We start from the raw sequence: 17,328 nt of genomic DNA on the forward strand, positions 1-17,328 counted from the left end.
TGTTCGTGCGCCATTCTGCAATAAATAGTGTATCGTCTGGCACTTTACACATTTATACCGTTCTTTAAAAACGCAGTTTAAAGGAGAATAAATATTTTACACAGAATATTACACCGACTTCAATATTTAGGCCTTCGATTTTTTAGGTTCCGGATTCCAGGCATTATTTCGTGAGCTGTGGTACTTTACAAAAATATATAATTGCTACTGGGAGTACTCATGCATTCTAAGCCATCCTGCAAGATAGTCCTCGTGGCAGTACCAAAGAAGAGGAGTTAAATGCATCAGCTAATTTTTTTTTCGGGTAATTCTTGGCCATTGACTTGTAATTTCGAAGGTGCGGCGTGAGACTTGCCGCGGTGCAGGAGTGTGCTCAGTCGAGACCATAGTAGATCATGTCTGCCATGTTCAACGTTTAGAAAACAAAAGTGACACTCTCTGCGTGCGCATCTCAGTTTCTTGGTCAACTTGCTTCTGTGATTTTGAAAAAATGACTGATACCTGTGCTACACGAATACACGAGTGTTTGAACAGGCATTTGAGCCAAATATCCTTGGAAATTTCAAATGCCATTCTAACTGGAAGGGGTTCCGCCGATCTACATGACAATTCTCGAAGGCAGTTGACTTTCCGCGTTCACCCGTCCTGTTTTGGTGTTACTACTGTTGTCCACTTTCGTTCCCTTATAATCACAAAAAGTTTAACTTTAGAGTGAAAATGGGCAAAAAACACACAATTATTAGTGATAACATTTATTATAATCTACATCCACGAGCACAACATGCACAACGTAGGCATATTTTCTCGCACCGCCGGTGTTGGGAGTACCAAGCTACGTTGCAAGCGTAGGCCAAGTGATAGTAAACAAAAAGAAAAGTGATTAAGAATGGGCTTTTTAAAAGCAAGTTTTACTCGTAAACAATTATTTTGTAAATATGGCAGGCAGAAACTGCGTGCGAGAGTAGAAGCGTTCGCGTTTCAAAGGGCTTTGAGATTCCCAAAGGACGGACAGTGTTGTGATCTTTTGACTCCAGCGGCATTTCAACCAAATGCCTCTGAAAAACGCCATGGAGCAGCTCAAGGTAGCATTTGCCTCAAATGACATTCCGTTCAAAGGCCCTCGAAACAGTCGTGTGGCACTGCTATAAGTCATCAGGTGCTAGTGCACTAAGAAATATCTACCTATAAAGAGAAGTGCCCGACTGACTGACTGACTGACTCATCAACGCCCAGCCAAAACTGTTAGACCTAGAGACTTGAAATTTCACGAGTTTATTTGCGTCATTGAGTAGGTGCTCACTAAGTCGGGTTTTTCAGAAATTGCCCTCCTAGCCGAAGAAAAGGGCGAAATTGTGGTTTCGCGAAATCGTGATTTTCTCGGTCACCCATCCACACATCGAAGCGCTTTTTGCTGATATAAGTAGCCCTTAAGAATACCTAAAAAGTAGTTTTTGGAATTCGCCCTAACCTACACCAGCGAGGTGATTCCGCATTCCGGATCTAAAACGGTGTTCCTAAAGATTCTCAAATAAATCTTTCACCGATTCAGTAATCCAACTGATTTTTGCTAGAATATGTTACTCATACAACTGCACAGAACCGTTTTTAAGGATTTCGCTCTGCGACGCCGCTAAAAGGGTCAAATTGTTTTTTACAAATTACACGGCTGATGAGCCAAAAAGGCCCGACAGGTTATGTACACGTCTAGCCAAACTGCTTTTTCAAACGGCTACAGATTGCAAGGGCACGTTCTGATTACGGTGTTGGGTGTCAATATTTCTTAAAATTTTAAAAATTCCACCATGGAGACAGTTTAAAGCGGTAAAATTGTTTTTCACATATTAATTTTTTTACCGCCCGCCATCGGAGATATCGAACAGGTTTTTGTTGAGATAGGCAACTTACTGACTTATCTCAACACTGTTATACAACATTTTTCAATGACACCCTCCCAATAGAGGCAAGCGGGATTTCGGGAAAACACTGTGTTTTTACACTTTAGCAAATAATCACCCAGCCAGTTAATATATCCCATTCGTTTTTTCTTGAAAATGCTGCCCATTTAATTGCCCAAAAGCCACTTTCAGGATTTTGTCCTAAGATGCGGATTAGAAGGCCAGGGAGATTTTTTAATCTGCATCCTTTTGGACGTAAAATTCAGTTGAGTTTTCCCGCGTTCGCTAAGCGGTCGCTATCTGTTGACACCTTCGGCAACTACGCGTCTCCAGTAGGAGCAGGTGTCATATATCATAATTGTAAAAGAGAAGATGTACCAGTAAAAAGAGCAAAGGTTAGACCTCGGTATCTGCTGGGACTTTCTGCAAGCTCGCGCCTCCCGCAGGAAGCCCATGGTACTTATGATAAAACTGTCCCGATGAGCATCGTTCATATCTTCTGAGATAGCACTTCCTACGAGGAAGAATACCCCTCACCCAGCCGGCCTCCATCATGTGTTCCCTGCGCAGTCTCCTGCCGAATTCAAGTTGTGGCTGCAACCTGGCACTCTTCCTCATATATTAAGAGCGAAAGCAAACCAAGCTCCTCCTTCTTTCATCCACTTTTCCAAACCTTGAGCTGTGGGAGAACCTGGTGACAATCCGCGATCTGGATGTCCTGACAATACTTCCTCCAGAGTGAAGGCTGCCCAGTCATCACATGGCTTTCTGAAATAGGGAACCACTCCCACTTCGCCGGCTCAATAAAATCTTTTTCACTCACTGACTCATTCGCTCAAACGCGCCATCTTGGTGCAATTTGTTTAGCGAGAGTTGGAGTAAAACACGAACACCAGTCGTAACACATTACCACGACGCGCCTGAAGTAGAAGCCGATATACTGACAGTAGGCAGGCGCTTCCGAGTGTGTACCACTTCCCAATGAAGTAGCCTAATATGGCGACTAACAAATACCAATTTCTGTCCTTAATATAATGGCCCCCCCGGGCACCGCCGGGTACTACCGCTAGTCTTTGATAAAGCAGGTTCCTGATTTCCACTTCGCGCCTTAATTCTGTTGTTACCCATGGCTTTTGTATTTGCGTTTTCTTTGGCGAGACTTCAAAGGGACATTAGAGAATTAAAACTTATTAAATTGCCCAATAAACATATCACACCGCTCATTTGCATCAGTTAACTGGCTTCCATTTGACCAGTCAATCTTTAGCACGTATTCGTGGAGCTTGTGAAGCGTAGTATCTGTTACTAGCTGATACTATGCGTCCTCGTTTTTATTTGTCTGTAGTCTACTACCGTTCACACAGAGAAACACAAGCAGGTGGTCGCTGATATCGTACGATATCACGCCAGCTATTTCTGTACAGAGCTGGGAGTTTGTAATTAAAATATCTAATACCGAACCAGATTCAGCAGTGATTCTCGTAGGTTCGGCACTGTCAAAAGCATCGGAAGTGATTACATTACTAAAAATATTTGTGTATTGGCTATTGGAGCCTATATGAATGTTATATTCATAGTGTATCATATTTCGCGGTGATGTAAGCCGTAGGAGGCCTGGTCTGCATGGCAGGTGAAGCCTGAATAATCGCATTACGTTCGCGTAGGTGTCCGGTAATTGTTGTTTTCTTCCGTGCGGAACAGAAACGCATACTTCTCTAATGACACCGCGGTTACATCCCAAATGCAGTGGCAACATCATCGGCACCTCCATGTACGAGCAGTCCCCCGTGGCGACATGCAGGCCAGGTCTTGTTCCAGCCATCAACACCTACAACGGACTCTGCGGTAAGTGGACGTCGCAAACATTCCCACCGAACTTGCTACCTGGCCGAACCTTAGCATTCGGCTCAGTGCGTGCGAAGCCGTGTGAAAGTTCCTACACGCTACATTTTATCGCTTAAGAGGAGCATGCTTGAACTTGGTGTACCTTATAAGAGTATTCGATAATAGAGTATTTGAAGGAGTCATTGCGTAATCTGTCCTCTATAAGATGTTTGTCATGCTTCGTACTTGTAGACGTGATTACAGATGGAGTAATAAAGTTTTGACGTGGTATGTTGAGGCTGCCATGAATACGTTGAAAAAGAAAATTGAGGTATAAAATTTTGACCTGTTGACTTCTTGTAGGTAATATTTGTTAAAGATTAAACGAATTGCTTGACGCTTTGTATAGTTTAGCAATGAGATGTTTTGTATGAGGCAAACAGCAAATTATACTATATTCAAGGATCGGTCGTAAAAGTTATTTGTAAGCAAATAATTTGGTATCAGGTGTGGGCATACATATCGACCTCTTTAGTAAATATAGCGAAGCAAGGGCTTTGTTGGTTACGAATGCTACTTGTTTATCCCATTTTAAGTCATCTTGCCTTCGTTACCTGTACACACTTCGTTGTTTTCTACGACGCTCACTGCTCCCTGGTGTGCGGGTCAATCAGGGGAATTCGGTTCTTTTCTTTATATTTAGCCTCTAAATTGCTTAAATACCGGAGTTGCGCTCGGTGCTTCACGTTATCCCTAAAACTTAATAATCCAAACATGCCCACGTTAACGAAGGGCTGTTGTTGATCTTATCATATTTACCAACAATTAATAACGTTTCATTCTCTGTATGCTTAAAATTATGACGACAAAAAACGTATCAGGTTTTTTTTTAGGTCGTTATATCGCAGACTTCCCACAGAACAAAAGTAATGGGCCAGATGAGTATTGTAAGTTCAAGCAGCCGTTTACGTTTTAAGTTCAAGCAGCCATTTTTCAAGAAAGTCGTTTACGACTGATCTGATCTTAAAACTTCGGCTTTTTTGTCTTTCTATAGCTCTGGTACTTTGAAGCAAACATCGCCATCTCGCTATGTTAAGCAACCTGCGCTTCTATCATTTTGTTTCCTCATCAGTCGCTCTGTAGCCGAAGTCGTCGTTTAAATCATACAGTATCTTCAACTTTGCCTGTTTTGTTATCTGATTTGAACGATTATCAGTACACACTGATTGCGATTTCCCAAACATGTATGTACGTTGTCATGTTGGTCTGTGAACGAGATGGAAGCTTACGCTCGACGGGCTCTGTTTTGCAACCGTGCAGACAAGGACCCGTTCCACGTGGGCATCGACGACGAGAACGACGACTTGGAAGACACATTCGGCAGCGCGACCCACGTGGTGTCCAGCAGCCCGCTGCAGTCCTTCCAGACGTTCCTGCTCAACAGCCCAGTGCCGCACGCAGCCAGCCCCTTCCCGTCCAGCAGCAGCAACTACTTCCTGCTGGGCCGCATCCGCCGGACCTCAGCAAAGACTCAGAAGCAGCAGAGGCAGAATGCCACCCGGCGCTCGTTCGCTTGAATTCGTCCGCTTCCCAGAAAGGAGGATGGCGGCACAATCATTGTGCGTTCACACGGAGACACGAAACCAGAAACACCTGCCAAGCCTTGCCACTTTTTCGCTGACAGTCTCGCGTGCATGGACGACCGACTGTCAATGTATCTCCTTCAATGAATCTTCAAGAGGTAGGCAGAGAGCCAGACGGAAGACGCGAGAAATCAGCTGGTGACCAGTTTTGCAGTCACTCATGTGCGGCCGATTGGTAGAGCAACGGGTCTTGCTAGCCAGGGTATTCAAGTTGGTGGGTGGGGCTATATACTTCATCCTGATCTCCTCGCCCGTTCGCCGAAGAATGTTGAACGGAAAGCTCAAGAAAAATCGCAAAGCGAAGACAGGGGCTTGAGTCGATGAGCCACTGGGGAAGCTGATGAGCACGCCTCTAATACCTGACAGACATCTCCGCATAGGTTCGCAGGCGGGGACCCGTAAGGTTATGCATTCATAAGCCCTAACAACCTACATGCGGCACACGTTACTGAAACAAAAGACTACATTTTTCTTGATAGTTTCAATGAAACACGCTGAATTATCTTGGCACCTATCGTGTACCATTTTAAGTGCAGCAAAGTGCCGTAAGTTCTGCTAATGAAAGATAACCTTTGGTCAAGCCATGTTTCCTCTTCTCGAGACTAACCATCAGTTGGAGCTTTAGGTGAACCAAGGAAATATATTTTGCAGGCAAAACTTCTTACACCAGTCAAGCGCTTCGTTGTCTCCCGCACAAAAAGCTTGCTTTTCCGCGAAGAATATATATTTTACGCAGAACATGAAGAAATACCACGTAGCTTTCATCTGTGGACGTCAGTGAGTGTGCGCCGTCGTATTCCTTTCAAACAGCCCGAGCATGGTCATCAAGAAGCAGACATGTGATGCCGGCATCCCCATACTTTGTAAATATGCGCTTCCTCACCTCGTTCATTTTTGTGTGATAAGCACGTGCACCTGACCCGTATGACCATTGTACGAATATTCTGAAATAAACCAAGTCATTAGCGCGTCATTTTTCTGTACTTTCTTCATCTACAATATATTATGACATTGGATCTCATCAACTTGAGGCTGAATTGTCATCAGAAGAGGCAGGAAAAACAAAGTATCAGGCCTGTTTTATAGTTTATTTCTCAAGTACTAAAGAAGACACAAATTTCACATTGGCGTGACTACAGCATTGGCATGACTTCGAAGACCTCCTAACAGGGTATCACATCCTCCTTAGCAGTGCAAAAATGTGACGGCAAAGAATGAATACAGTTGTGCAGGTTAGGAGCGGTAGGTATACTTGCTATGTGCTTTGCTACTACAGCGGACATTGACAGACTGAGGATGAGGAGGGTGAGGATCACATGTCCCGATCTGTGGACAACGATTCGCACACTGCCACTTATTAGAAAAGGGCTCACAAGTGTGCTGCGCCGCGAATTACGTGGTCATTGAAGGTACTTCGCATGCGCCAAGAATTTTCTTGTCAGATATAATGGTAATCATTAAACTTGGCAATATCCAGTCTCCCCCCATACAATGGGGCACTCGTGGCACACCACAAGGGGCAGTGCTATCGCCCCTACTTTCCAACATAGGCGTGATAGGCCTTCCCAGATAATTAGACAAAATCTCCGACATTAAGCACGCCCTATATAACGATCTGGATTGCCAAGGTAATCACAGCGTCAGCCTACAAACGGCACCGGACGTCGTACACACCTATGCCAGCTGATGTGGCTCAGCTTGTGCCTCGCATAAGTCACAGCTCATCATTGTCCAAAAATGCCGTCGGGACTCTTCAGGCAACATCAAACTATGGCTTGACGGGATAATCATCAAACCGACATTCTCAATCAATATATGAGGAATGATGTACCAGGGAAGCTGCAAAAACACACTGCTCCTCAATGTGCTTCAAGAAACCACGCATCAAACTGTTCGGATGCTGAAGGATAGCGAACAGGAGCGATGGATTGAAAGAAAACGACATGGTCCGTCTTGTGCAGGCTTTCGTCGTCTCCAGAATTGTTCACGTGGCTCCTTACGCGGTTCTGGGGGCATCGGAGCGCCAAAAGCTAGACGCACTTCTTAATCAGGCTTATAAACAAGCCAACAAGCCCTAGCACTTCCTACGAGCACCTCTACGGTTCGCCTCGCGGCTTTGTGCCTGCACAACCCCATCGAGGAACTCCTAGAGACCCACCTAACGGCGCAGAAGGTAAGCCTCGGAGCAAGCCCAACGGGAAGGGAAACGCTGGGTAAGCTTGAATGCACGGCACCTCGCAACACGGAATGCGCAGTCGACATCCCACTGACATAAGGACCAGAATTCTGGTCCGACCAACACCCCGCAACATGTCCACTTAACATAATGAGGGAAGACACATAGCAAGAGTTACTGCTTTGGAAAAACAGTATGGAGGCCTAGATCACGTCGTCCACACAGACCCGGAGGAACACCCTAGGTACCTGGTAAGGTCTGTGGTCGTTACCTCCGTAACCGACCTCATTTCAAGTCTGACGCCTTGGTCATTTAAGGCCCAGCAGGCTGAAGAGACGGCTATCGCCGTCGCCCTCTCCCAGACAAAGGCCAAAGTAATTATTACCGAGTCTGACTGTCAAGCCTCCAGCCGAGCATACCAAGCAGGTAGGATTTCAAGACAAGCACTTCAGGTTCGTTCTCCTCCAATGACCCCCACAGAAGCAAGTCAAAATTATATGGACCCCAGCCCACTCTGCTCTTTGCGGCAATCAGGGGGCACACGCCCTGTCCCGAGAACTCGCCCACCGGGCACTGCAACAAGGGTAGGAGCGGACCTGGCAACTACTTCTTATATACGCCGACATTACTCAAAACTAACGACTAGCGAAACAACTGTACCCTTCAGACACAGATCAGATCATGCAAGAACAGGAAGTCATCCTGAGACAACTACAGACCAATACATACCCACGCCGAACACGACTTCACGCCATCCATTATACTCTCTATGATCCCCTCTGTATTATTTGCCGAGCCCCAGGCACACTGTACAATATTGTCAGGGAATGCCAACTAAACCCAGATCTTCCCTTCATCCACAAACCCTCATGCGAACAGTGGGAGATAACGCTGGCCAGCTCTTGTCTTGAAACGTAGCTTTCGCTAGCGGAAAGGGCGAAGACAGCCGGCCGTACCAGCGCAGTGCATAGGACTGAAGACCCCGACCACAAAGATGCTCACTTCACTCTGGCTGAAGTCTGTGTGTGTGTGTGTGTGTGTGTGTGTGTGTGTGTGTGTGTGTGTGTGTGTGTGTGTGTGTGTGTGTGTGTGTGTGTGTGTGTGTGTGTGTGTGTGTGTGTGTGTGTGTGTGTGTGTGTGTGTGTGTGTGTGTGTGTGTGTGTGTGTGTGTGTGTGTGTGTGCGTGCGTGCGTGCGTGCGTGCGTGCGTTCGTGCGTGCGGTCGTGCCTGCGTGTGCGTGTGTGTGCGTGCTTGCGTACGTGCGCGTGTGCGTGTGCGTGTGCGCGTGCATGTGCGTGTGTGCGTGTGTGTGTGCGTACAGGCGTGCGTGCGAGCATGCGTGCGTGTGTGCGTGCGCACGCGTGCATGCGTGCGTGTGCGTCTCTCTCTCTTTCTCTCTCTCTTTCTCTCTCTCTCTCTCTCTCTCTCTCTCTCTGTTTTGTTCCCACATTGGGTTCATTCACAAAGACCAAGTAAAAGCTATTTATGAAGAGGATATGTTGGGCCTAGCAACCCATATCTGTAATACCATCCTACCAAAAAACTTACTGATTGAAATATTTACTATTTGGTAAAATTGGCAGTCCAATGGTGCGGTCTACAAAATTACACCTGGTCGCTCCCACAAAACAACGAAATAACAGTGGTATTGAACCCAAAGCAAGGTTTTACATTTGTTGCTGACTGTACCAGAAAAACTTCAAAAATACTGAAGAGCTCTGAAGCGATTCATCATGGAGGTAATATGATCTCTCCAAAAGTTCGAAATGATCATCAGCGGACAACAACCATTGACAAAGAGTGATTCCAAGCTTTTGGCGAAATCGTCCTAAGGAATGAGACAGAGCGCAGTATTCCGCAGCCGAACAATCACTTTAAAGGGGCCCTGAAAGGCATTTTGAGCACACTAAATGAACTAGCGCAATCGCTAGATTGGGTCGCCAACGTCACCTGTGCCAAGTATTACTCTTTTACGCGCAGCGGAAAGCTCACACTTTTGTTGCAAAGTTTGTCGCTTTTTTCTCACCCTTTCCTTCGTGTTTTTGGACGCCGCCATCTTCACATGTCTACATCATCGATTCCCAGATGTTCGTCATGAGCTAGACATCCTGCTATTGGGCGGCTTTTTCACGCACTTCCGGCAAAGAGATGAGTCGTCTGCTCAGCGTCGGCTCGCCGGCTGATCTGCCAGCGGAGTGCCGGAGTGCTTTGACATTTTACGACAAACGAAACAAGTGTAAACAAATGCTTAACCGTTTGTATTGAATGCAACACGGCCATAACACGACGTGGATTTTATCTTACGTGAGTAAGTCCCATTAAGAAAGTCCCGTGGCACTTCTTTGGTGCGATCGCAGAGAACGCCCTGAGCCGAATGCCCGGGTTTGACGCGTACATTTTATTCAACTTCAAAACAGTCCAGAGATGCGTTTCGAACGAACGCAACGTCACAACATGCGTTGCAAGTCTGAACCGCGATTGACAGACGATGAGTTGCCTCCTCCTGCCCGTCGTAAATACGGCACTCACCTCACACCCGGTTTGCGGGGACGAGCAGCAAGTCACAACTCTGGCGCGCAAGCGAGAAGGCTTTTAGCCAGGCACACTGCACATACCAAATGCGAGGTTGAGTGGTACGTCGTTCGAGAAAGATAATCCAGACCATGGGAAGCACTATCCACCCGCAGAAGTACAATGTCGCATTTCATCGCGAAACGAACGCGTCCACAACACACAGGAGGCGATGCACACACACACACACAGCTTCGGTCGCTGCATTGGCTTAGCTGCAAGCTTCGTTCGGACAATCAGCGATGCTACGACGATACAGAGCTGCGTGAGGACGACGTGCTAACCACTTCACGTATTTAAAAACACAGGGGCAAAGAACTAGGTTCATCGGAAGCAAAAAATCTTTCCTCCATTATAGTGCCTGAAATATACTGGCTAGTGTGCCGAGGGCGGGCTCCAGGCGGGCGCCGGGAGCGATGTACGCGGCCGTCTGCCGCTTGGGGCGCTGCCGTGCGGGAGTGTGTAGAGTTCCTGTATATAGCTCCCGCAGGGAACTCTAGGAGTGTGCGCGTTCATCCGGCCCGAGCAGATCGCGCGGTTACCTCCGAGCTGCGTAGCAGACGGCAGCGGCAGAACTTTCCATTCCCGCTTGCGACGAAAGCGAGCGAAAGCGACGGGAATTCTGTCGCGCAACCAAAATTTGTCCCGACCATTCGACAAAAACGATCGTCGCGCGACAAAGCGACGGAATTCCTGCCGCTCTCACTCGCTTTCGTCGCAAGTGCGAACGGGCCTTTATGGGCAATCTCCGCCCCACATAAAAGAAGCTCTTGCTTGTCGCCTGAGCATACGGTTGATATCTGACTACGTTACACTGTGCTTGCCAGTGTATTTAAACGATGTCACTAGGTTTGAAACGTACGCGCTCGGCGTGCAGCTTTGTAAACGCAAGCGGTTTCACATACGCACGCTATTTTGCTGCTAATAGAGTTTTAGTACAGCGTTTGTGGCCTTTGCATACGCTAAACGCTAAATTTTTGCGTCCCGCTACGTGACACCGCGATGGGAGTTTTAGTAGAGCGTCTCATCAGTTTTGCGTAGCGACACACTAATGCATACGGCGCCATCTGTCAAATGTTTTCCGAAATGTCTCGCCGGCTGATCTGCTAGCGGAGTGCCGGAGTGTTTGGACATTTTACGACTATCCAAACAAGTGCAAACACACGCTTTCCCGTCAGTGTTGAATGCAACACATGGGTGCAGCTTGTCAGAACACGGGTTCTCGCTGATCGAGTGCAGCGTTGGTTTGCTCTTCGCCTTCACGTTCATCGCCGCTGATAAAGCGATCCGATCCGGCGCGTTTTGTGCACGGGTTCTGTGTCGGTTGAAAATGTCTTTTTTCACATGCCGCCGGTAGTAGGAATTACAACCACCGCAAAATAACACCCGGCACCAGCGGGGCCACATCTGAGACCGCGCTTTTTGGATAAACAGTGCGCGGTGCACCAAAGGGAACGAGCGCACGATTCTCCCCACGCGGCTGCAGTTCGCCGCCGATACCAACTGCAGCCCTGCAGCTACGTACACCGCGAAAGGGCAAGGCCAGGCCGCACACATGCGGCCAGGTCATTCGTTCGCTTTTCCAGCCTGTGTCCATGGTGTCTACAGAGATGAAAAAGCCGAAAGAGCTGGCCCGTAGCAGACGGCAGTCTGTGGGAGCGCAATAGCGGAAGTACGTCACCGCTGAGGAGCGGAGCATCATGGGAGGGGAGGCCAACAGCGAAGAAACAGTTGAAAGGAGGAGGAAATACGGCGCGACGATAATTCGCGGTTTTTGATTTACGATTTCTCAGCTAATACTCATCGCTTTAACAAAATTCTTGCAGGAGGAGATTGCTAATACATTGCTTTATTTGGTTACATGTACATCCATGCATCGGCGGAAGGCATTTCAGGACCCCTTTAAGAAGAGACAAAAACACAAGCGAGATAAGTAAAATTATGCGCAGAATACAGTATCTCTAAACATGCACGCCTATTTACAATAGGAGCAAACTAGGAACCTGCCAGACAAAAGAACTAACTTAAATTCTGGAATATATTCACCGGAGATTACGTTCGCACTATTACCATTCAGCGCGCCGCTATTCTGTTTGCGCGTACTGTAGGTATCGTGCAGTGTTCCTGTGCTTTGTGACAGAGCCTACCCTCCTCATGTGTGAATAGATGACGAGTTACTACAGTTCCTTATAGCAATCTGTAAGGATAATGGAGTGCCCTGACATGGGAAGGGCAGAAATTCGCCAAGCAGGTCAACACCCATCGGGGACTGAAACAGGGATGCCCTTTGAGCCCAATACGGTTTTGCTTTACATGTCAGCGTTAGAAAAGAAACTGGAAGAAAGTCAATTAGGGTTCAACCTTGTTGCAATGCGATATGTTGCAATATGTTGCAATGCGAAGTAGTACAGCAGCATATTCTGGGAATGTCTTCGGCACATGACTTTGTTCATTTTGCTGGTAATCAGACCCATATGCAACGGCTCATAAATATTAGCTGTAAGGAAGCCACCGACCTTGGGTTAAATTTTAGCGCAGAAAAATCGGGAATAATGGTTTTCAATGACACTAGCATTGACGCAGTTTAAATCCAGCATGTCGAATTACCCATAGTCAAGGAATATAAATATTTGGGAGTCTGCATAAACGAAGGGGATAACTACTTAAGAGCTCACGAGGAGCAACTTAAAGGAGCACTGACACCAATTTTTGGCGTTAATATTATTGCACAGTTCGCTTCCTTCACTCAACAGAATACCCTGGCTGAAATATGAGCGGCCTGCGACGCGAAGAACATAGTTCAATTGGATCGCATTTATCGCGCCGACGGAGCAGCGCGCGGAGCGGCACTCAGCAAATGGACATCAGCGTGACATCACTTCAGGAGAGGAAAAAGAAGTGACGCGCAGGGCTCGCCAAAAACTCGTGACGTCACTTCACGCGCGCGACCCCACGAGCGGCGAGCGGGCGCAACACCCTCTCAAGCGGGCACCGGTGACGTCCGCACAAAGCGGTGACGTCAAACCGGGAGGCTGTCATATGCGCCGTTCGGGAGGAAAGCGCGGGAATTTGAAACAAACGATTTTCAAGCCGTTCAATGTAATTAACTATCGCGAACTGAAGTATTTGAAGTGCTGTTTCAGGTTCGCCAGACCATTAAGCATCGATAAAAGCCATAAAAGTGTAACATAAAATTTTCGTGTCAGTGCTCCTTTAAGGGTAAGGTAAAGCGAAACGCAGCTGTAATGAAGCACAGAGCTCTTTGACGGTATAACAAATATAAATTAATGAGAGGAATGTGGAAAGGAGTAATGGCTCCGGATCTCCCATTTGTGAATGCAGTACTCTGCAGTACTCTGCTTCAGGACGACTTCAGTGTCCTTGCGGCGACGGCAGGATTCATGTAGATCTCTGCGGCGTCTTCGGCCACCTGGGCTCATATGAGACCTGGGTCATAGGGTCTGTGCTGAGCAGCCCACTGCTCCTCGTTCGTAATTTGTAATAAAATAGGGTGCTTTTTAAGAGTTTGAAGGGGTTTTTCTTTACAGGACCAAATCACATGTGGTAGGTCTGCGTATTGATGACAAAGAGGGCATCGGTTAGAGTGCAATTCGGGGTAGTGGAGTGATAGAAGGGCAGGGGTGGGAAATGTGGATGTTTGAAGTTGGCGCCATACAACAGCGTGGCGGCGGGAGAGGGAGGGGTCGGGCAGGGCCGTAGCCAGAATTTTTTTTCGGAGGGGGTTGGGGTTATCGGAAGGGAGGGGATTTGCCTAAAGGGACACTAAGTGTTGCTCGCGGGCTGCCCGGAAAAAAATTTCGGAGGGGGTTCGAACCCCCAAACCCCCCCTCTGGCTACGTCCCTGGGGTCGGGTGGTGGGAAGCGAGCTCTGGACAGTCGGTAGTGATCGACTACCGATCAGTAGGTCAAGAGGCGGTCCATATGGGAGAACGGTTGAGGAGATTCTGCAAAGTCACTGGGCTCTCGGATTACCAGTTCTCGAACAACCTCGTGTGCCAATTCCTTTCCTGGGAGGTCGGAGTGGCCCGGTGCCCAAATAATATATATTTTTCGTTTCGGGAATTTGCGTGCCTGCAGGAGAAGGCGTAAAGTTCGGGGGTCAACTCGCCCGTTGGAGTAATTGGTAATGGCCGATTTGGAGTCGCTTATTATCGTGGTAATCTTAGGGCTGGAAATAATGGCAAGAGCGATAGCCATTTCTTCGACTACGGTTGGAAATTGAGTAGGGAAGGAGAGGACGGCTAGTGTTCGATGAGATGAATCAACTACGACCGCTGCCATGGCTTCGCGTCCTGGGTATTCTGCAGCGTCCGCGTAGGCTACATGTGGGTTGGAGGAGTGTTGCTTATGTAAAGCCTGTGCTCTCGCTCGGCGCCTTTCTTCGTTATGAACCGGCTGCATGTGTGTAAGGAGGGGGTGTATTACCAGTTGGTCTCGAATGACTGGAGGAATGTCGACGTGGCTGTCAGAAATAGCCAGGTGACTGAGGCCAAGACTCTGAAGAATGTGGAGTCCAGTGTCACTCCTCGTGAGTCGCTCAAGTTGCGAGACCCGTTGGGCATCAATTTTTTTTTGTGCGTTTCGCAGACTTTGAGGTTTAGGAAGTGGGTGACGTATGCTATGCGACTGATGAAGAAGGCTTGTACGAGACGTATTAGGTTGTTTTCTTTCACTCCTCGATGTTTGGTAGCTATGCGAGAGATGAGTCGTGTAGTTTGGTAAACCCCTTTTTTTCTAGGGCACGGAGAGTATCTACATTATGTCCGTTTGCCTGTATACGGAGACCTAGAATCTTGATGCAGTCAACTATTGGGATGGGTTGGCCGTTAGAGGTAGTGATTTGGATGAGGGGGAGTGGGGAAGGTGGTAGTTTTTATGGTCTTTTAGGTCTGTATAAAAGAAGCTCTGATTTTGTTGGGGAGCAGGACAGACCACGAGAGGCAGCATACGCTTCGACGACATCAGTTGCCGTTTGGAGGGTATCTTGGATGTGACCATCAGATCCTCTAGTAACCCACAACGTGATGTCGTCGGCGCATATGCTGTGGTGTAGGTCGGGGATGGAGTCGAGGAGCGGGGGTAGACCTCGTGGGGCCATATTAAAAAGAAAGGGGAAAGAACCGATCCTTGGGGTACTTTTGCTACCGAGGGGGATGGGGGCTGTAGTCAATTGTCCAAGGGTGAGTGTGGCTGTTCGACCCGTGAGGAAATTACAAATGTAGTTGTATGCTCGCGCACCGACTCCAGCCGCGGCTACTCCTTCCAGGATTGCCGAGTGGCTAACGGAGTCGAACGCTCGCGTTAAATCGAGGCCCAAGATCGCCTTGGTGTTATGTGTGGAACTGAATTGAGCATCTATACTATGTGGCGTTTTAGTTGTAGCATGACGTCCTGAGTGCAGAGCTGGGGTCGGAACCGCCGCATGGAGTGAGGGAGCAGGTGACGCTTTTCGATGTGACTGTTGAGCCTGGTGAGAACGACGTGCTCAAAGAGCTTGCCTAGGCACGGTGTTAATGATATAGGTCGGAGGATATCGGCGTGTGGCTGCTTCCCCGATTTGGGAATAAGAACGGTTTTGGCTGTCTTTCATTGAGGTGGGAGTTCCCCCTTCTCCCAACATTCATTGAAAAGTGTAGTCAGGTCGGCGATGGTAGGGTCGTCGAGGTTCCGAAATAGCTTGTTAGTTATTTTGTCGGGGCCCGGAGACGATTTGGTTTTAAGGTGTTGGATGGCGGCCCGCACCTCCGCCTCCGTTATGGGTGGATCCAGCTCTGGGTTGGGATCCCCACAGTAACGTGAATGAGATAGGGTGGGGCAAGCAGGAGCGTATTTGTTCTGAATATAATCGAAGAGTTCGGTGTCAGTACCAGTGAATTGATGTGTGATGTGGGATACGAGTTGGCGTTGTGTGGTGGGTGTGGAAGAGGGGTCAATCAGGTGTTTGAGTATGCTCCACGACTGCGAAAGATTGAAGTGCGAGTTGAAAGCCTCGCACGCAGAATGCCAGTTACGAGTGAAGAGCTGGAGGGTCACGAGGGTGTATTTTTCAATGTCGCGGTCGAGAGCAGCTATTCTCCTTCGAATGGTTCGATTGTGCCGCTGTTTAGAGAGGCGTTTACTACTGTTGTCTACTGTTTGTGTAGAGTTGCGTAGGCGTTCGTGTAGAGCTTCTTCCCACGTTGCGAGGTTGGCGATGGTAACGGGTGCAGTGGGGGTTTCGTATGCGGGGTCTGTGAGTAAGGTGAGACCTTCCTGTTGGCAGTCTAACCAGAGACGGCGCCCTTTGACATTTCCCCAGGCGGGGTGATGGGCGTTAAAGTCGCCTGCTACTACGAGGGGATGTCTGCCTGCCAGAGTGATCGCTTGTTTATAAAGTAGTTGGAAACGACGTTGTAGTCGGGGGCTGCTATATATGTTTAATATGAACACACTCTGCTGTCGTTTACTGGATCGAGGAATGAGCTCGATGAAAACATGGTCGATGTGTGTTGTATTACTGGGAGGTTACGATGGACGAGGATGGTCGTTTCACGAGGTCGGGGTCACTGTTTGGAAAGGATTTGTACTCGGATAATTTTGCTACGCAGCCCGTCTCTTGCAAGCAAATGACATCTGGGGGTGGGCCTAATGTTTTAGAGTCTATGTGGTGCTGGAGATTGCCACGTTTGCGGCGATATCCCCGGGCTATTCCACTGCCAGATAATAATGTTCTGTACCTCCATTATCAGAAGTGGCACGGGTTTTGGGTCGGTCGTAGGGTTTCGAAGATTTTTTGGATAATGCGGATGGTCGTGAACAGTTGGCTTCAAATACAGTCATTCGAGAATTCAAGTCTGTTATCTGAGAGCGGAGTGTCGTTACCAGTTCGGAAAAAGGTTGTAATTGTTTAGCTACCGTTTCGGCTAGATTGGCACGGAGTTCTCGCATTTGTGATTCAATCTCCTCTTTAGTGATGTATTCTGGTGTGGATTTCGAAGAGAGGGGTGCGCGGCGCTTGGCAGGGTGGGATTCGGTATCGATTGCATTGTCGCGTGAGGTGGAGGTTGCGAAAGAAGGAGGAGGAGTTGGAGGAGGAGGGAGAGGAATGGTGTTAGTCCAGGGCCTGAGGGATTTGGGTTCTGATTTCGGTGTAGAGGGGGATTCGGTATCCATCGTGTCGTCCCGCGTGGTGGAGGTTGAGGGAGGAGTAAGGCTGTTG

General features: G+C 48.0%; 1 protein-coding gene across 1 annotated transcript in view; it reads left to right on the forward strand.

Moving 5' to 3' along the window:
• The window catches only part of LOC144180139 (uncharacterized), an 80,981-nt gene extending 74,646 nt beyond the window's left edge, over nucleotides 1-6,335 (forward strand). The window contains exons 9-10 of the mRNA XM_077708531.1: nucleotides 3,643-3,740; nucleotides 5,040-6,335. Of these exons, the coding sequence (XP_077564657.1) occupies nucleotides 3,643-3,740; nucleotides 5,040-5,296 (355 nt within the window). The 3' untranslated portion in view covers nucleotides 5,297-6,335. The remainder of the gene's footprint in view (nucleotides 1-3,642; nucleotides 3,741-5,039) is intronic.
• The last annotated feature ends 10,993 nt before the right edge of the window (nucleotides 6,336-17,328 follow it).

This window comes from Haemaphysalis longicornis, unplaced genomic scaffold (assembly GCF_048455015.1).
Source record: "Haemaphysalis longicornis isolate Haplotype H1 unplaced genomic scaffold, Haemaphysalis longicornis Haplotype H1 scaffold_4, whole genome shotgun sequence".
NCBI lineage: Eukaryota > Metazoa > Arthropoda > Arachnida > Ixodida > Ixodidae > Haemaphysalis > Haemaphysalis longicornis.